The 26,009-nt window shown below is 39.0% G+C and overlaps 1 protein-coding gene across 1 annotated transcript in view; it reads left to right on the forward strand.

Moving 5' to 3' along the window:
• Positions 1–730: 730 nt before the first annotated feature.
• Positions 731–26,009, forward strand: part of SLC26A8 (solute carrier family 26 member 8) — an 80,772-nt gene continuing 55,493 nt past the window's right edge. The window contains exons 1-4 of the mRNA XM_021684638.1: positions 731–915; positions 6,019–6,158; positions 19,392–19,508; positions 21,045–21,226. Coding sequence (XP_021540313.1) covers positions 731–915; positions 6,019–6,158; positions 19,392–19,508; positions 21,045–21,226 — 624 coding nt within the window. The remainder of the gene's footprint in view (positions 916–6,018; positions 6,159–19,391; positions 19,509–21,044; positions 21,227–26,009) is intronic.

Genomic DNA, 26,009 nt, shown 5'->3' on the forward strand with positions numbered 1-26,009 from the left:
AGTCCTGCCTCATGGGCTTACATTTTAGTGTGGGAAACAGACAATAGACAAATATTGAATCAGGTCCTAACAAGTGCTATGAAGAGAAGGAAAGGATAAAGGGGAGAAGATACTGTATCGACCACTTCATCTTCAGTGTTTCCAGTGAAAATTGATGGTTATACTGACTTTTACCTCTTAATCATTTGCCCCGCAACATGACAACATAATTGAACATAAAGAAAACTAGGTTTCCTAGCAAGACACTTGGGTTCTAGTCCTGACTCTAATTATTAAACAGCCAAGGCTGTTGAAACTTTTAGGTTTCCCCATTTCGAAAATGAGACTAATACACACCTTGCATTTTTTATAGGGTGGCTTTGAGTATAAAATTATATAAGAGAAAGTTTTTTAAGACAGGAGTGTGTTGGGACACCTGGGTGGCGCAGTCGGTTAAGCGTCTGCCTTCAGCTCAGGTCATGATCCCAGGGTCCTGGGATCGAGTCCCGCATCGGGCTCCCCTTGCTCTGCGGGGAGCCTGCTTCTCCCTCTGCCTGCCACTCCCCCTGCTTGTGCTCTCTCTCTCTCACACAAAAAGATAAATAAATAAAATCTTAAAAAAAAAAAGACAGCAATGTGTTATGCAAATATAAGATACCACTATATGGAAATTTTATTTCCATAAAAATGTGCCAAGAATCTAGATTTTTTAAAATTGTTTTTTCTTTGATCTCTTCCCACTCAACCAGGAATGTTGCAACCAGAGAGGAGCACCCAGGGTTCTGGCTATAAACACAGGCAAAATTCTTTTACATATGATGTCAAGCGAGATATATACAATGAGGAGATCTTTCAACAGGAACACAGAAGGAAGAGTATTTCCTCTGGGAACTTGGACATCGACATCACCACCTTCAGACACCACGTCCAGTGCCGGTGGGTGTGGGGGGGGTCATTCAGCTGCCTTCCGGCTGGCAGCACCAAAATTCTACTTTACTCCTTTGGCGCCTGGTTCTGTCCTCCTCCTCTGAATTCCTGTCATCGGGACCCGTAGGTTGCTGTGTGATTTTTCTTCAGTTGTTTGTTTGCGTATGGTTTGTCCTGTCGCACCCTGTTGATTATAAATTTCTTGGGCACAAAGTCCTTGGATGTCCCCGACAGCATCTAAGGATGATATTTAATAAATACATTGTTTGATTAACTACTATTACCAGTCTCTTAACAACAACAAAAGCAGCGATGGTGGACTAACTAGTGGTAGCAGAAGAAGATCCTTCTAACCTCATATCCCTTGGTGCCTATGTAGTATTTGTAGTTGTACAATCGTACAATGTAGAACTCACTGCCTCGGAGAGCCGCCAGGACTATGTGGATCCTACAGCTCAGAGGCCCTTAACCTGTTTTTGTGCTATGAACCTTTTAGCAGGCTGGTAAAGCTTAGACATCTTTTCAGAATAATTTTTTTTTTAACTTTAAAAAAATTATGGTAAAATACATGTAACAGAAAAGTGGCCGTTTTAACCAGTCTTAAATGTACAAATCAGCAGCATTAATGACATTTCATGATGTTCTGCAACAATCACCACTGTTTTCAAAACTTTCTCATCACCCCAAACAGAAACTCTGTACTCATTAAGCAATAATTCCCCATTTTCCCCTCCTCCTCACCCCTGGTAACCTCTCCTCTACATTCTGTCTTTATGCCCCTTCTAGATATTTCGTTTAAGTGTAATCACGTAATTTTTATCTTTCCTATCTGGTTGATTTCACTTAGCATCATGTTTTCAAACTTGAACTATGTTGTAGCATGGATCAGTACTTCATTTCATTTTATGGAAGATGATATCCCATTGTATGTAAATAACGTATTTTGCTTATCCATTCATCTGTTGGTGCACCCTTGGGTTGTTTTCACTTTTGGCTATTGTGAATAATGCTGCCATGAATATTGGCATAGGAGTATCTGTTAGAGAACATGTCTTCAACTCTTCCAGGTAAATAACTGAAAGTAGAATTGTTGGATCTTATGGTGACTCTGTGTTTAATTTTTTGAAGAACTACTAAACTTTTTCATACAAGCTACACCACTGTACATTCTCACTAGCAATGTGCAAGTGTTTTTGCTCTGTATCCTCTTCAGCTTGTGTTATTTTCCTTTCCTTTTTTTTTTTTTTTAAATTATAGCTATCCTATTAGGCGTGAAGTGGTATCTCATTGTGGAGTTTGGTTTGGTTTGGTTTTTTGCATTTCCCTAATAACTAAATACGTTGAGATCTCCTCATGTGCTTACTGGCTGTTTATACCTTCTTTGAAGAAATGTCTATTTACCTCCTTTGCCCTTTTTAAAATTAAGTTGTCTTTTTATTGTTGAGTTGTAGTAGTTCTCTATATATCCTGGATATTAAACCCTTATCAGATATATGATTTGCAAATATTTTCTCCCATTCTGTGGATCGTCTTTTCTGTGGGTTGATAGTGTCATTTGGTACACAACAGTTTTTAATTTTCATGAGATCTGGTTTATCCATTTTCTTGTTTTGTTGCCTGTGATTTTGGTGTCATCTTTGATATATATACATATATTTCACTACTGTGAAAATCAAGATTATGAAGATTTTCCTCTATGTTTTCTTATATGAGTTTTATAGTTTTAGCTCTTAAATTTAGATTCTTGATCCATTTTGAGTTAATTTTGTATATGGTATAAAGTTAGGGTCTGACTTAATTCTTTCCATGTGGAGATCCCATTTTCCCAGAACCATTTGTTGAAGAGACAGTTCTTTCCCTCATTGAATGGTGTCATCTTGTCCAAAATATTCTTTTAATGCATAAAATACATAGGATTATAAGGGAAACCAGTTAGGTTGAAATATAGTTATCAAAATACTTTAAAATGCCACAATTATGTTATTTAATAATGTGGATCTAATAACTACCATAATTTCAAGGTAGTGATGAACATAAATAATATCTTAAGATCTCTGCAACAATTTTAAAAAATGTAATATGAAAATATTGTGATTTCTATTGGTAACAAAGTCAGGTTCTGCCGATCCTACAGTGATTTGTTGTCAATATTCATAATTGACAGAAATGCTAAATTTCAGTTAGGAGGTAGTGAAAATAAAGGTATAATTTTTCCTAAGTTCACATACCTACAAATTCTATCTACAGACCCATGGGGAGGGGGGTGTCCATAGGCCTCAGGTTAAGGACCTTTGTAACCTACATCATTATATCAACCCTAAGTATTCAAGTTGTTCCCACTCAAACTTGGGATTTATCAGTCTCTCTCACCCCTTGATTTATCACCATGGTTGGCCTGTGTTGGGTAATAAGATAGAAGTCCTCCACACAGCCCTATTGTGGACCTTCCTTCTCTGAGGCATTCTCCTTTGTCCATATCCTGCCTTTTGTAAAGTTATGGTCTTGGAGACTCTCTCCAGTCCTACATCACTATTCTCATGTTCTCTACTCCAGATGGGTCAGAGGTCATATGTCAAAGAGGGGATTTAGGGTCACATTGGCTTTGTCTCTACAAAAGGAGAGTCTTTTCCTGACTTTTACTTCATCATAAGAAGGTACTACCAAAGAAATTTCAGCCTACCCCCCCCCAACCTGTCCTATCCTTAGACACTTAAATCTGATCAATTCTGCGTCCCATGGGCTCTTCTAGCCGTTCTTATTCCTTATTTCTGAAACGCACAATTGTATCCACTTTTGGATTTTTAACATGAAAGGTTGCATAACTCTGTGGTTAAGAGCAAGGCTCAGAAGCCAGATTGCCTGGATTTGAATCCCAGTTCTGCTGCTTCCCAACTGCATGACCTTAGGTAAGCTATTTAACCCTACTTTGCCACAGTTTCCCCATCTGTAAAGATGGGGATGATACCAGCATCTACTTGGTTGTGAGGATGTAAAGAGTATTTGTAAGGCACCTAGCAAATAAAAAACACTATATAGGTGGGGGTTTTTAGTTAAAAAAAAAAATCTTTGAACTCCACCTCTTCTTTTTTTTAGATTTATTTATTTATTTGAGAGAGAGAAAAAGAAAGCAAGTGGGAGGAAGGGCAGAAGGAGAGAATCTTCAAGCAGACTCCTCTCTGAACACAGAGCCTGACATGGGGCTTGATCTCATGACCCCTGAGATCATGACCGGAGCTGAAACCAAGAGTCAACATTCAACCAACTGAGCCACCCAGGCGCCACAACCACCTCTTCTTTTCTACAGAAAACCTCATCTCTTTCCTCATCTTCTCCCTTTCCATTAGCAACTACAAATACTCCCTTTCTTGTCAAAATGTGCCCTGTGCTTTCACATCGACTCTTACATTCCTCACTTTTAAGATGCCTTGAATAAAATCCAGATTCGTGTTGAAATGCTTCTACTGTTCCCCCACTGGCTTCAATTCCTATCCCTCTAGCTCCTTCCTTGCTTTTCTTTCAGTTCTAGATCCTCATCATTCCATGTCCACTGTATTTTTTTTTTCCCATGCTAAAGAGCTTTGATGACTCTGCCTTGGGTGGCTTGTCTTCTGCCCAGTGGCACATAGAGAGAAGGAGAGACAGGACCAGATGAAGGAACAAATTGTCCCCATGACATGCTCTGTTCTCTCCTTTGGGGGTCATAACTGGAGAGAATACAGTGGGTATCCTTGCCTAACATCCTGGGACTCTCATAAAAATAGCAATGTGAAGTTCCTTCCAAACCAATGGTCTTTGTCCTGGCTCCCAAACAGAATTTAATAGCTGTCGATATGAACTATGGTGGTAATAGATTGGCAAGAACACTGAAGTAGGAATCAGAAGCCCTGGTTTGTAGCCCTAGCTCTGGGGCTTGGAAAAATCACTTACACTTATTTGGCCTCAATTACCTTAGGATAGTAATGCTCATAGTTGTGAGAGTCAAGCATGTGAAATTCTTTGTGAGCACACATTTTAGCTTTGCATACACTAAAGTTCTCTTTGTTGCTATAGTCAAATCCCAGTTATCCAACTATAGCTCATACATGAAAAGCCTTCATACTTTTTGCTTTCAGCCCATACTAAGATGTAAATAACGAAAAGCAATTTAAAACCAAATTAGTTTTACTGGTTGATTGATTAACCAATTGACTGACTGATTAACAGTGGTTCTGCTGTTTTAGATGATTTAAAGGTTAATATAGGTTTTCTCAATCTCAGCATCATTAACATTTTGGACCTCTGGTGAGGGGGCTGTCCTATGCACTATATAGGATGTGCGGCAACGTCCCTGGCCTCTACCCACCAGACACCAATAGCACCCTCTCCCTCAGTATGACAACCAAAAATGTCTCCAGACTTTGCCAAATGTGCCCTGGATAATAAAATTTGTTCTGACTGATGTCCACTAGGGTAAAGGATAAAAAAAAAGCTTTATTTTATTGCTTTTTCTTTATTTGGCTAACTCCTAAAACCCAGGATTCCATTACCTACCTTTTCTATAAATTTCTACATACTACAGATCAAAGCCACATAGAGTTAATGTTCAGTAAAGAAAATTGGTATATGGGAATGATGTGGATGTGTTAATGGCCCCTGCCTCCCACCAATATCACATCGCAAAACACTGTCCTTATCAAGAGAAAGCAGTAACAGTCCATTTTTCTACTGGAAAATTGGTAGGTTTAATTCTTTCCAAACATCCTGTTTGTATGCTAGACTATAAGGCTTAGTTCTTGTCATATATATATATATGGCATTTGGTTCTCAACCAGAGGTGATTTTGTCCCCCACAGAACATTTGGCAATGTTTGGAGACATTTTGGTGTGTCACAACCAGGGGAGGGGATGCTATTGGCATCCGGTGGGTAAAGGCCAGGGATGCTGCTAACCATCCTACAGTACACAGGACACACCCACCACAACATAGAATTATCTAGTCCACTATGTCAAAATGTCAGTAGTGCGGACAAGAAATTCTGCTGTATGGGAACAATTATGCACTGGGTCTTTTCTTGGCTATGTGGGCTTTTTCTTTGGAAAATCTTATCAAGTCTCTGTTCTTCTTCCTCACAGCTGCTCATGGCACAAGTTCCTAAGATGCATACTAACGATTTTTCCTTTCCTGGAGTGGATGTGTTTGTATCGGTTCAAGGATTGGCTTCTTGGAGACTTACTTGCTGGTCTAACTGTTGGCCTTGTGCAAATTCCCCAAGGTAAGGAACATTCGAAGCCTTTTCACCCACAACCTATCAGACCTTGTCTGCTCACCCAGAGTAAACAATTACCTGTGTTAGATGAATAGAAAAAATAGGTGAATTCCATTCACATTACTACCATCTGTTCCCTTACCTACCAGATTTCTAACTCTTCCAGGGTGGTTCCTAAAGATTCAGTTAGTTTTGGGGTGCCTGGGTGGCTCAGCCGGTTAAACGTCTGACTCTTGGTTTCAGCTCAGGTCATGATCTCAGGGTTGTGGGATCGAGCCTCATGTCAGGTTCTGCCCTCAGCAGGGAGTCAGCTTGAGATTCTCCCTCTCTTCTGCCCCTCCCCCACCCAGTACTCACTCGCTCTCTCAAATAAATCTTTAAAAAAAAAAACTCAGTTAGTTTAGATAGAATACTTTCAAGAGTATTTGCAATGCCCATTCAATGGTTGTGGGGTTTTTTTGCTTAATTAGTCATTTCATACTCACACAACTACAATAGACCTCAGTTGGCATTGGTTTTCCTTAGGAAGGTAAAAGATAGGAAACATAGCATGCTAGCATCTCTTCAGTAAGTTACACACAAAGCGGTCCAGGGGCCACTCTTTGGTCTCCCAAATGGCAGTTCAGATAGAAGACAACAAGATCACACAGAGGCACAGGAGTTTTATGGGCTTTAGAAGCCGCATTTCCCGAATAGGAACCAACATCTCTTGTAATTCTCGTAACTGTTGCTTCCAGGGTCCCACAAACGGCATGCCCAGTTACAAGAGTTATTGTGCTCAGAGCAGCTCAAAGCTAACAATTCCCACTGGATATTTATCCTTCATTCACCGATCATCTTGGTCCAGATATAGTAGACTAATCAGGCTCATTTTTGCCATAACCAATGTTGGCTGGTAACAGATGACATTTCACCTTTACCAGGTTTCCAAAGAAACAGCTAGAAAGTTAACCCAATATCAAATTTATCCACAGACAAAGAGAAAAGATTTTATTAATCCTTTACTCATAGTAGTTTGCAATTCCCCACACAGTATTTAAACACTATTCCTTTATTCTTCTGGGACCAATCAGACAGGTTTGAAACCTGTGACTGTACAGGTCATACAAAGCACGAAAGAGGCCGAGCAAAGGGCAAGTGGTAGCTAACATCCAACTCTGGCACAAGGCTGTTAGTTGGAGAAAAGGGATCCCTTTTTAAATAATTAATTATCTTGGAGTAAAATTGACTTTTTTTCCTTTGGGGTTTTTTTTGTTTATTTGTTTTTTGTTTTTTGTGTTTTTAAGATTTTATTTATTTATTTGACAGAGAGAGAGACGACAGCGAGAGAGGGAACACAAGCAGGGGGAGTGGGAGAGGGAGAAGCAGGCTTCCCGCAGAGCAGGGAGCCCCATGCGGGGCTTGATCCCAGGACCCTGGGACCATGACCTGAGCCGAAGGCAGACGCCCAACGACTGAGCCACCCAGGCGCCCCATCCTTTTGGTGTTTAAGTCTATAAATTTAAACCCACGTATGAATTTATGTAACCACCAACACAATGAAGATACAAACAGTTCTGTCGGCCCCAAAACACTCTTATGCCATTCCTTTTAGTCTCATCCTCCCCTGACAACCACTGATCTGTTCTCTATCACCACAGTTTTGTCTTTTTGAGAATATGATCTAAATGGACTCAGACAGTCTGTAACTCTCGAAGGCTGGCTTCTTCAATTCAGCATGATGTCTTTGAAATTAATGGCAATTGTAATATGCATGGAAAGCTTGTTCCTTTTCATGGCTGAGTAATTGTTCATTGCATGGCTGTACCACAGCTGGTTTACCCATTCACTTGTTGGTAGATCATGTCTAGTTTTCGGTTGTCACAAACAAAATTGCTATGAACATTCAGGTACAGGTTTTTCAGAAAACATGGTTTTCATTTCTCTAAGGTAAATACCCAGGAGTGATATTGTTGGTCATATGGTAGCTGTGTGTGTAACATCATAAGAAACTGCCAAACTGTTTTCCAGAGCGGCTGTACCTACCATTGTTCATTCCTACCAACAATGTAGAAAATTCTAGTTCCTCCACGCCCTTCACTTGATGTTGTCTGGATTCTTTAATTAAACTTCCTATTTTGAGATAATTATAGATTCTCAAGGGTGCCTGGGTGACACAGTTGGTTGAGTGTCCGACTCTTCGTTTCAGCTCAGGTCATGATCTCAGGGTCATGAGATTGAGCCTCATGTGGGCTCCATGTTCAGTGTGGAGTCTGCTTGAGATTCTCTCTCTCCCTCTCCCTCCTTTCCTTCCCACTTGTGCTCGCTCTCTCTCTCTCAAATAAATAAATAAATCTTTTGAAAAATATAGATTCACATGCATTTGTAAGAAACTACAGAGATATTCCTTGTATCCTTTCTCCATTTCCCCAGTGGTAACACCTTAAAAACTATAGTTCAATGTCACAACCAGGATATTAACATTGATAGAGTCAAGATACAGAACATTTCTACCACTACAAGGATCCCTCACGTTGCCCTTTTATAGTTACCCCCACTTGCCCCTTGCCCCCATCCCCTCCTTAACCCTGGCAACCACTAATCTGTTCTTCATGTCTAGAATGTTATCATTTCAAGAAAGTTATAGAAATAGAGTCATACAGTTTGTAATTCTTTGAGATTGCCTTTTTTTCACTCTTCTTAATTCTCCGGAGATTCATCTAGGTTTTTGTATATATCAGTAGTTTTTTTCCTTTTTATTACTGAGTAGTATTCCATGGTATGAATGCACCATAGTTTATTTAAACATGCACACTTAAAGTATATCTGGATTGCTTCTGGGTTTTGGCTATTACAAATATAGCTGCTATGAACATTTGTACATAGGTTAATGAACATAGTCTTCATTTCTCTGGGATAAATGTCCAGGAGCACAGTTTGGGGATTTTACAATAGTTGTATCTTTAGATTTTTAAGAAACTGCCAGGCTTTTTTCTAGAATGGTTGTATCATTTTATATTCCCACCAACAATCTATGAGTGATCCAGTTGCTCTGCATCTTCACTAGCATTTGGTGTTGTCACTACTTTTTTTTTTTTTTTGGCCATTCTAGTAGGGGTGTCTGAGACCTCATTGTGGTTTCAGTTTGCCTTTCCCTAATGCCTAATGATGTTTAAGATCTTTCCCTTTGCTAATTCCCCACCTGTATATTTTAATGAAATGGCTCTTCTTGTCTTTTGCTCATGTTCTAATTGGATTATTTGCATTTTCACTGTTCAGATTCAAGAGTTATTTATGTATTTTATTTTATTATTTTTTTATTTTTTTTTAAAGATTTTATTTATTTATTTGAGAGAGAGAGAATGAGATTTAGAAAGCACGAGAGGGAAGAGGGTCAGAGGGAGAAGCAGACCCCCTGCTGAGCAGGGAGCCCAATGCAGGACTCGATCCCGGGACTCCAGGATCACGACCTGAGCCGAAGGCAGTCGCCTAACCAACTGAGCCACCCAGGCGCCCCAGTTATTTATGTATTTTGGATATTAGTCCTTTGTCTTTTGTGTTTCGTAAATATTTTCTCCCAATCCGTAGCCTGTCTTTTCATCCTTTTAACAGAGTATTTACAGAGCAAAATTCTTCATTTTGATGAAGGCCAGTTTTTATTATCTTTTATTGTAGCCATTCTAAGAGGTATGTAGTGATGTCTCACTGTGGTTTTCATTTGTATTTCCCTATGGCTAATGAGGTTGAACATCTTTTCATGTTCATGTTTGCTCTCCTCGTATCCTTTTTAAAAAGATATTTATATATTTATTATTTTAGAGAGAGAGAAAGAGCATTAGCTGGAGGGGCAGAGGGAGAGGGAGAGAGAATCTCAAACAGACTCCGCACTGAGCACAGAGCCCCACGTGGGGCTCAATCTCATGACCCTGAGATCATGACCTGAGCTGAAACCAAGAGTCAGACGCTCAACCAACTGAACCACCCAGGCACCCCTACCCTCATATCCTCTGTAGTGAAGTGCCTGTTCAACTCCTTTGCCCATTTTTTAAGTGGAAAAAAATTTTTATTTTCTTATTGTTAATTTTTGAGACTTCTTTATATATTCTGGATACAAGTCCTTTGTCAGATATGTGGTTTGCAAATATTTTCTCTCAGTCTGTAGCTTATCTTTTCATTCTCTTGATAGTGTGTTTGACAGAACAAAAGGTTTTAGTTTTGATGAAGTCCAATTTATCCATTTTCTTTCCTTTTATGGATTGTGCTTTTCCTATCATATATAAGAACTTTCACCTAACCCCCAGGTCACAAAGATTTTCTTTTATGTTTTCTTCTAAAAGTCTTATAACTTTATGTTTTACATTTAGAACTATGATCCACTTTGAGTTAATCTTTACATAAAGTGTGAAGTTTAGGTCAAGGTTTATTTTTAGTTGCATATTCAACATTCATTTTTAAAGAAGGCTATCACTCATTGAATTGTTTTTGCACTGTTGTCAAAGATCAAACAGCCATATTTTTGTGGGCCTATTTCTGGACTCTCTATTCTGTTCCATTGATCTACTTGTCTATCCCTTTACCGATATCATGTCTTGATTATTGTATCTTTATAATGAGTCTTAAAATTTGGTAGTGTGATCCCTCCATTTTTGTTCTTTTTCAAAATTGTTTTAGCTATTCTTCTATATAAATTTTAGCATCAGCTTGTTTATATCTACAAAAATAAAATCCTACTGAGGGACACCTGGGTGGTTCAGTCGGTTAAGCATCTGCCTTTGGCTCAGGTCATGATCCCAGGGTCCTGGGATCAAGTCCCATATCGGGCTCCTTGCTCAGCGAGGAGCCTGCTTCTCCCTCTGCCTGCCACTCCCCCTGCTTGTGCTCTTTCTTTCTCTCTCTGACAAATAAATAAATAAAATCTTTTAAAAAAAAATCCTACTGAGATATTGGTAGCCGTTGCATTAAGTCCATAGATCACTTTGGAGATAATTGATATCTTTATTATGTTACATTTCCAATCCATGATCACAGTATGTCTCTCCATTTACTTTGGTCTTCTTTGATTTCCTTCATTAGCATTTGTAGTTTTCAGCATACAGATCCTGCACATGTTTTGTTAGAATTATACCTAAGCATTTCATTTGGGAGAAGATATTGTTTGTAGTAATTAAAAACGGTTTGGGTTTCCAATTGTTCATTGTTTACATATAGAAATACAATTGATTTGTGTGTTCACCTTGTACCCTGTAACTCACTTATTAGTTCTAAGAATCTTTTGTAGATTCCTTGGGATTTACTACATTGATAATCATGTCACCAGTATATAGGGACAGTTGTGTCCCTATTTTATGACGTTTTCTTGCTTATTGGGCTGGCTAAGACTTCCAAACTCATTATAAAGAATAAGAGTGGTAAGAATAGACATTTTTGCCATGTTCCTGATCTTAGGAGGGAAAGCATTGAATCTTTCACCATTAAGTATGATGTTCACTGTAGAATTTTTGTAGATGCCCTTTATTAGGTAGAGGAACTTTCCATCTATTCTAGCTTGCTGAGAATTTTTATCAGGAATGGATGTTGTATTTTGTCAAATGCTTTTTCTGCATTATTGATATGACCATGTGATTTTTCTCTTTAAACTGTTAATATGGTAGATTACATTAATTGATTTTAAAATATTGAACCAGGCTTGCATTCCCAAAATAAAGGAGTACCTTTTAAAATTTGCATGTGGCAGCTATAAACCAAAATGTTCCATTTGTATCAGTACATTCACTTCCAGAAAAGTATCAGAAAGTCTCTAGAGGGCTACAATGAAAGACCTGAACTCTTGGCACTGACGTTTTAACTGTGAGTCCACTACTGACTCCCACTTATGAAAGGTCCTTCATTTATGGTCAAAATTGAGGACATACCCCTGCTAAATTACCAAATCATCATTGTAATTTCATACCAAAAGAAGAATTGCATTAGGATTTATAAGTTTACCTAGCATCCAGCATAGTATCTAGCACATAGTAGGTACTCAAGATCTTTGGTGAATAATGATAATCACATAACTACATGAATGAATGAATCTGAGCAACTCTTGCTAACTGACTAAGGGATTGTGTATTATTTTAAGTAGTGTGAATAATGAAATAATTTGTAGTATAAATAATTCAAAAGTTTTATTTACATTTGAATAGGCAGTACCTGGCAACTTAATAATTTCCTTCAAATGAAACAAAAATACTACATGGTGAAGAACTTATTTAAAAAGTTCTAGATCTTCCTTACAGTAGAATTCCAATTTATAAACATAAAGAAGATAGAAAATCACCATTAGGGAAACACCACAGTAATAATTGTCATAGATAAAATCCATTAACAGATGTTAAAAGTAGTGGGTGAAAGTTTGCAAATTATGTAAGGAGATTTGCATAGTTTTGAAGAATCTTCCTCAAGATATTTGCTAACTGGTTCACTACTCTACAGTAGAGAACTTGGGAGAAACAACCTGAACCAAGTGATTGATGCTATGTCCTCACCAGTAGTAAGACATATAGAGATTTATGAATCCTGTGATATGACGCACTAGGAAAGACATGACATCATGTCTGCAGTATTCTCACTAAAACCGTGTAACCTTAGTACAATCATGCAGAAACCTAAGACTATCCCCAAACAAGGGGCATTTGACAAAATAACTGATCTGTTAATACTCTTTCAAAGTGTCCAAGTCATGTAAAGACTGAGGAACTATTATAGATTGCAGGGCTAAGGAGAAATAAGAACTAAATGGAATGTGGGATTCTAGATAGAGTCCTGGGACAGAAAAAGGAAATTAGTGGGAAAAGTCTTTAGTTAATTTATAATGTTAATTTCCTGATTCTGATAATTATGCTATGAATATATAAAATGTTAACATTAGGAGAAGCTAAGTAAGGGTTATATGGGAACTATTATTTTTGTAACTTTTCTTTAAGTCTAAAATTAGTTCAAAACTTAAAAATTTTTTAAGGTAGTGGAAAGTTTGGAAACTTCGTTTCCCTCTATTTCTCCACAGCCTAAGCTTAACCAAGATTAGACCACTTAGTTCTCAGATTCGTACCAAGTAATTTTCTTACTTCCCTGTATAACTTGGTAAGTTATTTGAAATCCTATATTTCAGGGCACCTGGGTGTCTCAGACAGTGGGCAGCCAGCTCTTGGTTTAGGCTCAGGTCATGATCTCAGGGTCCTGGGATTGAGCCCTGCATCAGGCTCTGCACTCAGCAGGCAGTCTGCTTGAGGATTCTCTCTCCCTCTCCCTCTGCCCCTCCCCCCTGTTTACTCTCTCTCTAAAATAAATAAATAAATCTTAAAAAAAAAAAAAAAAGAAACCCTACATTTCAAAAGACTTTCTCTTTGTGCTATATGTTGCTTATCAAGAATAAATAAGGGCTGGGGCGCCTGGGTGGCTCAGTCGGTTGGGCGGCTGCCTTCGGCTCGGGTCACGATCCCAGGGTCCTGAGATCGAGTCCTGCATCGGGCTCCCTGCTCAGCGGGGAGCCTGCTTCTCCCTTTCCCTCTGCCTGTGGCTCTGCCTGCTTGTGCTCTCTCTCTCTCTCTGTCAAATAAATAAATAAAAAATATCTTAAAAAAAAAAAAGAATAAATAAGGGCTGGGACACCTAACTTGTTCAGTTAGTGGAGCATGCTCTTAATCTCAGGGTCGAGGTCAAGCCCCACACTGGGCATAGAGCCTATTTAAAAAATAAATCAATAAGATATATTTTTTAAAAAGAGTAAAAAGGGGCTATTCAACATTATACTTGAATTCATAGGCAGTATATTAAAGCAAGAAAAAGAAATATAAGATATAAGGATTGTAAAGGAAGAAATAAAACTTCATTATTTATAGTTGATGATTTTTTTTAAAAGATTTTATTTATTTATTTGTCAGAGAGACAGAGCACAAGCAGGGGGAGTGGCAGGCAGAGGGAGAAGCAGGCTCCCCACTGAGGAAGGAGCCCAATGCAAGACTCAATCCCAGGACCCCAGGATCATGACCTGAGCCAAAGGCAGACGCTTAACCGACTGAGCCACTCAGGCATCCAGATGATGATTTTTTAATGAAGAAAATAATCTACAAATAAATTAATAGAATTAATAAGATTTTATCAAGTTTGCTCAATATAAGGTCATATATAAAAATCAAGTATATTCTTATGTACCTGAAGGAAACAGAAAGTGAAATTTTAAAAAAGATACCATTTACCAAAGCATAATAAATATGAAATAAGTTGTAATGAAACTAAGAAAAGATATGTAAGGCCTTTTTAGAGAAATTATACTTTACTGAGTAATATTAAATAGTTAAATTATTTGAAATTAATTGAAAAAACATGTTCAGGGGTTAGAAGACTCAATATTTAAAGATCTCAGTGCTCTCAAAATAAACTTTATAGATTCATTATTTTTTTAATGTAAATCCCAACAGGATTTTTTTAATAGAACACTATAAGCAGATTCTAAAATGAATGTGTAAATGCAAAAAAAACAAGAATGGCCATATTCTTTTGAAAGAACAGCACAGGAAGACCTGTTCCTCCAATTATCAAGACTTAATATAAAGTTATAATATTTAAGATAATGTCCACCAAAAGTAGACAGAATAAATAAACCTTCATATATGCATATATTGGAATACATGGAAGGAACATGAGCAATCTCAAGCAACTCACCACAACATGGAGTACTCTTATATACATGACATTGAGCAAAAGAAGCAGAAATAAAAATTGCATACAGTGTAACTCCATTAATATAAAATTCAAACTTAACTAAACTGTATTGTTTAGAAATACGTACACTACGGGTAAAACTATGAAGAAAAGCAAAGAAATTATTATCACAAAAGTCAGAATAATGAATACCTTTGTGGGGATAGGTAGAATTGTAATCAAAGACCTGGGTGGTGGTAACAAAGGTGTTTGTTTTATAAGTATTTATTCAGCTCAACATCTATTTTTTAAAAGATTTATTTATTTATTTGAGAGAGAGAGTGCACGTAAGAGAGTGCATGAGTCGAGGGAGGGGCAGAGGGAAAGAATCCCAAGCAGACTCTTCACTGAGCACAGAGCCCAACTCAGGGCTTGATCCCACACCCTGAGATCATGACGTGAGTTGAAAACCAGAGTCAGTCACTCAACCAATTTAATCACCCAAGCACCCCATCAACATCTATTTTAATGCACTTTCTATAGGTATGTTATATTTCACAATAAAAATAGGCATTTTTGACTAACTTATCAAAACTATTAACTAATTACTACAAAATAGCAAGACAGTGTGGTATTGCAGAGATAGACAGACTAATCGAACAGAAAAGAGTCACACAGGGCGCCTGGGTGGCTCAGTTGGTTAAGCGACTGCCTTCGGCTCAGGTCACGATCCTGGAGTCCCGGGATCGAGTCCCGCATCGGGCTCCCTGCTCGGCAGGGAGTCTGCTTCTCCCTCTGACCCTCCTCCCTTTCATGCTCTCTGTATCTCATTCTCTCTGTCTCAAATAAATAAATAAAATCTTTAAAAAAAAAAAAAAAAAAAAGAGTCACACAAATATATGTTGCATAGTTTATATCAGATGTGTCACTATAGAAACAAACTTTTTAATGAATGATATGAAACAACTGGATACTTACATGAAAAAAACAATTTTTAGGGGCACCTAGTTGGCTCAGTCAGTTAAGTGTCCAGCTCTTGATTTCAGCTCAGATCTTGATCTCAGGGTCATGAGTTCAAGCCCCACGTTGGGCTCCAGGCTGGGCGTGGAACCTACTAAAAACAACAGTAACAACAACAACAAATAACAATTTTTAGACCTCTTCCTCATGCCATAAACAAAAATCTATTCCTGGTAGATTAAAGACCTAAATGTGAAAGGTAAAACAAAGATTTTTTAGGTTTATGTAGGAGAATATTTTCATGATCTTGAAGTAGAAAATGATTTCTCAAACAAGACATGAGAAGCACTAGCCTGCCTAAAAGGAAAAGACTAATAAATTGAATTAAGTAAAAGTCTTGTTCATGTAAAGACACATGAGGACTGGAAAGCAAACCACAGAATGGGAGAGATATTTGTAATACATATATCCAACAAAGGATTTAAATCTATAATATATATACTCCTACAAATCTGTAAGGAAACAACTCAATGAGACTGATCAACATTATTGACAATCAGTGAAGTGAAAAGTGAAGTTTAAATGAGTAAGACGCTAACTCATACACACTAAAAATTGAAATCTGACAGTATCATGTGCTAACACAGATGCAGATGATGGGAACTGTCACACAATGCTGGTGGGAGTGTAAATTGTATAACCATTTGGAAAACAGGTTGGCATTTTCTGACAAATGCCCCAGCAGTTATGCTTCAGGATATAGAATCCCAAGGAACTTGTATGTTGATGCACCAAGAGGCATGTACAAGAATATTCATGACAATGTTGTTCACAGTAGCCCCAAACTGGAAACAAAGACAGGAGACTGTGCAAGCCTGGAGACAAAGAAAATAGGGAGATCGCTGCCTTAGATCCTGATGGTTTTTTAGTTCTGGTTCCAGTCTCTGATGTGGCCTAACTGCCCTTTGTACTCTTTTAGTAAATTTCCTGTTTTGCTTAAGCTAATTTGAGCAATTTTTCTCTGTGTGTTGGGGGGGGGGGGTTTTTTTTGGGGGGGGTTGGTTTTTTGTTTGTGCAATCATTAGAGCCTTGCTTAGGAAAAAAAAATGTGGAAGGAGAAACTATAAATTACAAAGATTTAAGAGACCTGTCAACCAATGTGAGAACCTCATTTGAGTCCTAATACAAAGATTGTAAAAGATAGTACAACATATAATAGCAAATGTTTTTTTAAAGATCACCCCAAAACCCAGCAAATTTTTGCCTGAAGGTTTCTCGTGTGGTTGTAATCAAGCTGTCAGTCATCTCAAGGTTCTACTGGGGCAGATCAGCCTTCAGGCTAACTCATGTGTTTGCTGGCAGGCCTGGGTTTCTCACCTTGTGGGCCTCTCCAAGAGCACTTGAGTGTCCTCCTAACATGGCAGCTGATGGGATCAGCTATGTGCAGAACCCCTAGTTCAAAAATTATTCAGAATTTCAAGATGGTCAGAGTAGAGCATTAAGCCAAGTGTGGAGCCTTCTAAGCCCTATTTAATTGCATAGGTCACACACTCTTGAAGCCAACGCTGGCAGGTGGTGACCTGGATGAAAGAGACAGTGAGTCAGAGAGCAACCAAGACAGAAGCCATAATCTTCTTGCAACCTACTCTCAAAAGTGACATCCTATTATTTTTGTTGTAGTCTGTTTATTAGATGCAAGTTACTAGGTCCATCCCACACTTAAGAGGTGGGGATCACACAGAGGCATGAATACCAATTAGCCATTGCAGATCATCTTAGGGGCCCTCTACCACAACCATTTATGAAATAAGCAGGGAAATTTGAACATTTACTGACTATTTGATAAAGAACCATTATTAATTTCTTAGGTATAATGATGGTATTGTAGTTAAATTAAAAGAGGGTCTTCTGGGGTGCCTGGGGGCTCAGCTGGTTAAGAGTCTGCCTTCGCAGGGGCGCCTGGGTGGCTCAGTCGTTAAGCGTCTGCCTTCGGCTCAGGTCATGATCCCGGGGTCCTGGGATCGAGCCCCGCATGGGGCTCCCTGCTCTGCGGGAAGCCTGCTTCTCCCTCTCCCATTCCCCCTGCTTGTATTCCCTCTCTCGCTGTGTTTCTCTCTGTCAAATAAATAAATAAAATCTTTAAAAAAAAAAAAAAAAGAGTCTGCCTTCGGCTCAGGTCATGATCCTGGAGTTCTGGGATAGAGTCCCACATCAGGCTCCCTACTCAGTGGGAAGTCTGCTTCTCCCTCTCTCTCTCCCTCTGCCTCTGCCCCTACTTACGCTCTCTCTCTCTCAAATAAATAAATAAAATCTTTTTAAAAATAAATAAATAAAATAGAAGAGGGTCTTCTTTTGGGGCACCTAGCTGGCTCAGTTGGTAGAGTGTGAGACTCTTGATCTCGGGGTCATGAGTTTGAGCCCCACACTGGGCGTAGAGGTTACTTTAAAGATAAAAAAAGAGGGTCTTCTTTTAAAGATATATACTGAAATATCAATATATGAAATAATTTCATGTCTTGGATTTGCTTAAAAATAATATGAAGTGGGAAAGGAGTGAAGGAATAGATGAAACAAGATTGACCATGAGTTGACCACTGTTGAAGCAGGTGATAGGTATATGGGAGCTCATTATACTCTATTTTTGTATGTGTTTGAACTTCTACACACACACACATACACACAAAGCCTTGCTTGTCTAAGACACTAAATTGACTCACTGAACTTGTAACTGAATTCAGAAGAGCACACAGTAAGATGTAAATTGAAAATAGGCCCTCAGGGGTGCCTGGGTGGCTCAGTCGGTTGATCATCAGACTCTTGATTTTGGCTCAGGTCGTGATCTCAGGACCATGAGATTGAGCCACGCATGAGGCTCCATGCCGGGTGTGGAGCCTCCTCAAGAGTCTCTCTCTCCCTCTCCCTCTGCCCCACCGCCAACCCTCCCCCACCCCTGCACATGTGCATGTGTGCTCTCTCGCTCTCTCTCTTAAAAAAAAAAAAAGATAGGCCCTCACGGCAGGAGCTGTGGGCTTGAGATATCAAAGGATGACACCATGCATGTTAATCCATTTGCTTCAAAATTTCCAAATTCTCATGGTGTTCTTGGAAAAGAAAGTAAGTACTGAAGGAGTTGTTGAAGGAAGAGACCTAAATAATTGGCATATGGAAGAGAGGAAACACATGCCAACGTGGAATCAAGCCAATTAAGCATGGTTCTTGCCTTGCTCTCCAGCTTTATTTCCAGTCCTAGAGGATTCCCCAGGGCCTTCTGCTACTAGACTAGGGGTGAAATGGGGCTGCTTCTGAGCTGTTGGAAGCAGAGGTCTTATTGTCGTGGCGTCTGTTTTCCACGATTAGCATGAAGACCTTGAAGTGAGAGGTATTTGAGCCTGTGATTTAGAACTGAGGTGTAAAAGCACATGGTAAAGTGGGAGGAGAAGCTAGGTATCAAAGGAGGTAATAAAAGGGACTAGTGAAGGGCTATATGTCAAGAGATGTTGTTACCACACTCAGTCAGTGAGACACGTGGATCATTTTTATTGTAAATATTCTTTACAGTTTTTATTGAAGATGAAAAGCCAGCCTACCTTTCCTTACTTAAATTATCTTGTTTTTCAGCCCTGACGTTTAGTTTGCTGGCAAGGCAACTGATTCCTCCTCTCAATGTCTGTTATGCAGCTTTCTGTTCTTCAGTAATTTATGTCATTTTTGGATCATGTCATCAAATGTCCATTGGTGAGTTCAGCACTGGAACCACAGGTGGTGGATGGACTTTCTGCCTCAATCATTCCCTTATTGGCTAAGAACCCCAATTAAAGCTATGTTTAAGGTAGAAAAAAAGGAGGCAAAAGATGGACATTCTATCCATAGGGTGAGCGCTAAGAGTTTCGAGATTGAGGCTCCATGCCGGGTGTGGAGTTTCGAGATTGAGGCTCATGCCTGACTTGTCTGGAGCCTTGTGAGGCTCCATGCCGGCTTGTCACCGCCAGACAAGTCAGCCAGCCAGCTGTTTCCCAAAGCAATTAGACAGCAGAGGTACTACCCTTAGTGAAATCCCACACACTGAAATCTGACTGCCCTCAACCCAGAAGATCCAGAGGCAAGTTTGCCAATATTCCTAGAGTGGATCCATCTTTCAGCTGGACCTGTAATAACCCAAGTCCATGGGCCTACTTTATAACAACCATGTTAGCTTATTAATTTACAATGAGAAAATGCTGTCACAGTAATCAAAGCACTCAAATCCATAGGATAAGCACCTTCCTTCCCTGAGTCAAAGTCCATCTACTAATTTATAATTAGAAATAACTGTTACAGGGACCAAACTAATTGAAGGTCATATAAACAGCACATTTTCTTCACTTAAGTAAACCAGCATAGAAATCAAACCACAAAATGCGCAATAATCTTGGAAGGACATTGCCAACATCTACTTAGTAAAGTGCCTTTTTCTTGGCTTCCCCACTGAACAACTGACCACCCAACCAACATTGATCATTTTGACGGACACACTTTTTCTCCAGATACGTTTGTATATTCAGTCTGGTTACCATCTCATTATTCTAGATTCAGAGTGCTAATCCTGCCTTTTTTTTAAGGACAATATCACATGTCTTTACTAAAATCCATTATGTGTTGATTTTACATTTGGAGACTGAGCAAACAATTTTATTCCCATATTTCCAAGTTCCTGGGGCATATTGCAATCATTTCCAAATACTGATAATAAGGCTACTAGAGTTTTGTTTCTGTTAGGCAATTTAAAGGTAAGATTTGCCTTTGCTCCTATATGTGACTATGTGGACTGGAGGACTGAATGAAATCATGTTTGAAAAAGATTTAGCTCAGTGTCATTTTGCACCTAGTAAATACTTCATAAGTGATCGTTGTTATTTTTCTTATTATTATTGATTAGCTTTATTTTCTGATCCACTCCCCACAATCTCATTTACCATCTCTAAGAGCAGGTACAGTGGCTGAGCCTGATAGGCATTTCCAGCCAATTTCTCTTTGAATCCCACTCCATATGCCCATATTGTAAAGAGGTTAATACCTGGACCACCAAGATCTAAATTCTGGGAGTTGGTCATGGCATGTGGAGCCAGAGTTCTTTTCTTTGCTCTTTCTTACTTCTCCAATGGCCACCTTCAAAAAAGAAAAGTTCTTCAGATCAAAGACAAAACAACATCAGACCATGCCTTGCTTTTGTCAAATATGTCAGGTTACCTGGATTTAAAACTGCACTTTCTGCCTCAACACCTTCTTTCATAGGTTCCTTCTTCCTTATGAGTGCTCTGATGATCAATGTCCTGAGGTTGTACCCATTCAACAATGGCCACCTGATTCTGGGAACTTTCATCAGGGATGACTTTTCTAAGCCCTCTTTCCTTGCGGACTATAACAGATCCTTGAGTGTGGTGGCATCCACAACTTTTCTGACTGGGATTATTCAGGTAGGATCTGAGTCTCTGAACCCCTGAAGAAGAAATAAATAAATAAAGGAGCTACAAATGAACCCCTTCCTTTTGTTGCTCCTGTTATCTGTTGTTATATATCTGGAACTTTTGTGGTTTATTTTTGGAAAACTTACAGGATGTGTGGATAGGCTCTCCTTAGTGACAAAACTTCTCCCCTCCTCAGAAATCATTCACCATTGATTTAGGATGAGACACTGAACATTCTCATCAGTCCCTTCTCTAAAACTAAAGAAGGGTCCTAGGGACTATGATCTAGAGTTCTATTCATGATTTCATGTTTAAAAAAAAAAAACCTCTCTATATTCTTTCAACAAGATTAGCACTCATAGGCTCACATACTATATTTTGCGTTAAGTAAGCATTAGAGTCAGACCTGGAATCCTTTTCCTAAAATGTCAGGAGCACAGCCAAAGGACAATAATATCAATGACATATTAAAATATCAAAACTTACTTTTGGTGTGTCTTTGATTTTCTCTCAGAGTCTACCATCTAAAGCTTCACCAATGAACTAAAGTTACATGTGCTAGCTTTATTTCTCTTTTTTTGCAACCAATCTACTCTCTAGCTAATTTTTGCTGATCTCTCCTGGGACCGTCTTTTATAAGGTAAGGTTTTACTGAAAGCCTACAAAGTCCGGCCCTGATACCAGCTATATGACTTACTTAAATCACCTTACCTTTATGGGCCTCAGTTTCCTTGTGTACAAAATGGGAATAATAACATTTATTTTGCAGGGTACTTATGAGGACTAAGTGAGAAAAGACATGTAAAGCCCTCAGCGCAGAGCCTGTCACATAGTAAGCATCAATATGTTATAACAACTGGATGAAGAAATATGAATTTGGTACTTTGATAGAGACCAAAAATAAAAAAAGATGAAATTCCTGTGGTTTAAAAATTCAATCTTGTAGGAAAAGACAAAATAACAAGCAATAAGTCAGCAACCTATGAATTATCTACATAACCCTGGGCATGTTCCCTCACTTCCTTTGAGCCTCAGTTTATTTTTCATCTAATAAAGGAGGAGACATTCCATTTCCAGGAAGATGAAATAGATGTACTTTTCCCTATTCCTCCTGTTAAGTACAACTAAAAACCTTGGAATGTTATATATAACACAAACATAAGAGACTCTGAAAAGTGGAAAGAAGAAGGCAAACTGGCTCAGAACCTCCGAATCCAAGGAACAACGTAGTGGTGAGTTTCCAGGGTTTTCTTTTTCCTCTTATATTTCAAACTTGGTGCTGAAGAAGCCAGAAACCCAAAATGCTAATACCTGTGCGTGCACACACACACACAGCCCTAACAGAAGTCTGTTCTTTATAGCCACAGCACCAAAAAAAGGCTAGCAAGGTTGAAAACTTTTACATAATAACTACTATACTCCAGACAAACACCAAGGAAAAACAAAACAAAACTGTGGTATCAACGCCCTCATGCCAACAAAAGCCAACTGAAGACCTAGACTTTCACCCTTACCCACCTGTAATGAAGTGCCCACCCACCCTCCAACTGGGATGTTGTCAGAGAAGGCCAAGTAGGGAGTCAAGACTTTCATTCCCACTGTGCAGTAATGAGACCCCCTTCCTACTCCTTGCTAGGGTGGTGTCAGAGATGGCCTAGTGAAGAAGACAACCCCCTCTGTTGTAGTGTCGGTGGAGGCCAAGTGGGAAGAAGTAAGGCATTCCTGTCTCTTCCAGCCAGGATAATATCAGCAGAGGGCTAGTGGGGAGCCAGAACTCCCACCTCTGCCCAGCAATAATGAAGAGTCCTTACTGCCACAGCTGTCGGTGGAAACTTAGGGGAGAAGCTGGACTTGTGCATCTACAGGCAGTAACGAGATGGCACCTGCCCCCTCCCCTGCCATCACTTTGTCAAAATAAGCGAGCTACAACAGAAGGTTTAAATAAGATCCAGTGTCTCGTAGCATAGTGCCCAAAGTGTTTATCATTGAACTTAAAATTCCTTGTCTTATCAAGAACCAGAAAAATCTCAGCTTGAATGAAAAAAGACAATAAAAAGATGCCAACACTGAGATGACAGAGATGTTAGAATTATCTGGCAATGGGCGCCTGGGTGGCTCAGTCGTTAAGCGTCTGCCTTCGGCTCAGGTCATGATCCCAGGGTCCTGGGATCGAGTCCCACATCGGGCTCCCTGCTCGGCGGGAGGCCTGCTTCTCCCTCTCCCACTCCCCCTGCTTGTGTTCCCTCTCTCGCTGTGTCTCTCTCTGTCAAATAAATAAATAAAATCTTAAAAAAAAAAAAAAAAGAATTATCTGGCAAAGATTTTAAAGCAGCCATCCTAAACATGCTTCAGCAAGCAACAATGAACATGCTTGAAACAGTGAGAAAATAGAAAGTCTCAGCAAGTAAACAGAAAATATGAAGAAGCAAATGGAAATTTTCAAACTGAAGAGTACAATAACCAAAATTAAAAATTCAAAGGATGGGCTCAATAGCAGAATAGAGGAGGCAGGAAAGAATGAATGAACTCAAAGAAAGAACAATGGAAATTGCCCAATCAGAACAACAGAGAGAAAACAGACGAAAAATAATGAACAGAGCCTCAGGGACAAGTAGGGTGATAACAAAATATCTAATATTCATATCATAAGAGTCCCCAGAAAGAGAGGAGAAAAAAGATGGGGCTGAATTACTTGAAGAAATAACAGCTGAAAACTCCCCAAATTGGCAAAAGATATAATCCTATGGATTCGAGAGGCTGAGAAAATTTCAAACAAGATAAATCCATAGAAATCCACCCTAAGACAAATCAGAGCCAATCTTCTGGAAACTAAAGACAATGAAAAAAATCTTGAAAGCAGTAAGAGAAACACTTTACCTATGAGGTGAGGGAGGTGAGCGACTCAAATGACAGCAGATTTCTTTTTTTTTTTTAAGATTTTATTTATTTATTTGACAGAGAGACACACAGCAAGAGAGGGAACACAAGCAGGGGGAGTGGGAGAGGGAGAAGCAGGCTTCCCGCAGAGTGGGGAGCCCAATGTAGGGCTCGATCCCAGGACCCTGGGATCAGGACCTGAGCCGAAGGCAGACGCTTAACAACTGAGCCACCCAGGCGCCCCTGACAACAGATTTCTTATCAGAAACCATAGAATCCAGAAGGAAGTTGCACAATATTTTCTGTTTGCTAAAAGCAAAGAACTGTCAATCCAAAATCATATACCCAGTGAAAATATCCTTCAAGAATCAAAGGTTAATCAAGACATTCTCAAATGAATGAAAACTAAAAGAATTTGCTACCAGCAGACCTACCCTAAAAGAATGGTGAATGGAATTTCTCTGAATAGGAAATGATAAAAGAAAGAATCTTGGAACATCAGGAAGGAAGAAAGAACAAAGGAAAGAGTACAAATATGGATAAATATAATAGATTTTCCTTGTCCTCTTGTGCCTTCTAAATTATATTTGATGGTTGAAATGAAATTATAACACTGTGATGTGGTTCAAAATGTATGTAGAAGAAATATTTAAAACAATTACCATGGACCCCTGAACAACATGAGTTTGAACTTCACAGGCCCACTTATATGCAGATTTTTAAAAATAAATACAGTACAGTATTGTAAATGTATTTTCTCTTCCTTATGATTTTCTTGATAACATTTTCTTTTCTCTATCCTATGTTACTGTAATAATATAGTATGTAACACATATACCAAATATACGTTAATCATCTCTTTATGTTATTGGTAAGGCTTCCAGTCAACAGTAGGCTAATAGGAGTTAAGTTTTGGGGGAATCAAAAGTTATACATGGGGGGAGGGCACCTGGGGAGCTCAGTTGGTTAAGCGTCTGCCTTTGGCTCAAGTCATGATGCCAGGGTACTGGGATCAAGCCCCGCATCAGACTCCCTGCTCAGCTCAGCAGTCTGCTTCTCCCTCTCCCTCTGCCCCTCCCCCTGCTCGTACTTTCCCTCTCTCAAATAAATAAAATCTTAAAAAAAAAAAGTTATACATGGATTTTCAACTGTGGGGGGGGGTGCCCCTAATCCCTGTGGTATTCAAGGGTCAACTATAGTTTTGTAAGATGCTACCATTGGGGGGAACTGAGTAGAGTACACCGGATTTCTCTGTAATGTTTCTCACAACTGCATATCAATTTACAGTTATCTAAAATAAAAAGTTTAGATTTTAAAAAGTCTGTACTAGAAAATAATAGATAACATTTATTGCTGTGTGTTTGTCACTGTTCAAAAACACTTTACATGTATCCATCTCGTTTGATCCTTGCAACTCCTTGTATGAGGGTAGGTATTACTATGATCCATATTTTAAGGGAAAAAAGGTATAGAGAGGTTGTGAATTGCCCAAGGTGACACAGCCAGTAAGATCCCAAACTGGGAATTAGGCTCAGGGTTGTCTACCTCCAGAATCTGCACTTTAGATAATTTTAAAGTGCAAATTAATATTAATAAAAGTGAAGTGTTCAGTGTCAAAACAATGTGAAGTACAGGAATAACCTTTAGTTGGTTGGAGTTGTCTGTGAAGGAAACAACCGTGTATTGAGACTTTTCTTCATTCACTGAACATTTAATACTTGCTTTCTATAAGAATGGCCAATAGGTTTCATGTCATAGTCCAACTCTGATGGATTGACATTGGCTGCCTAGAAAATTAGGTTAACACAGATTCTGATGCCACATTACAGTTGAGCAAGAAAGAGTTTTATGATTATAGATATTTGCATGAAGAATGAGTGATAATGTATGTGCATCTGTCACTATTCTCAGATTT

Source organism: Neomonachus schauinslandi, chromosome 8 (genome assembly GCF_002201575.2).
Source record: "Neomonachus schauinslandi chromosome 8, ASM220157v2, whole genome shotgun sequence".
NCBI classification, from domain to species: domain Eukaryota; kingdom Metazoa; phylum Chordata; class Mammalia; order Carnivora; family Phocidae; genus Neomonachus; species Neomonachus schauinslandi.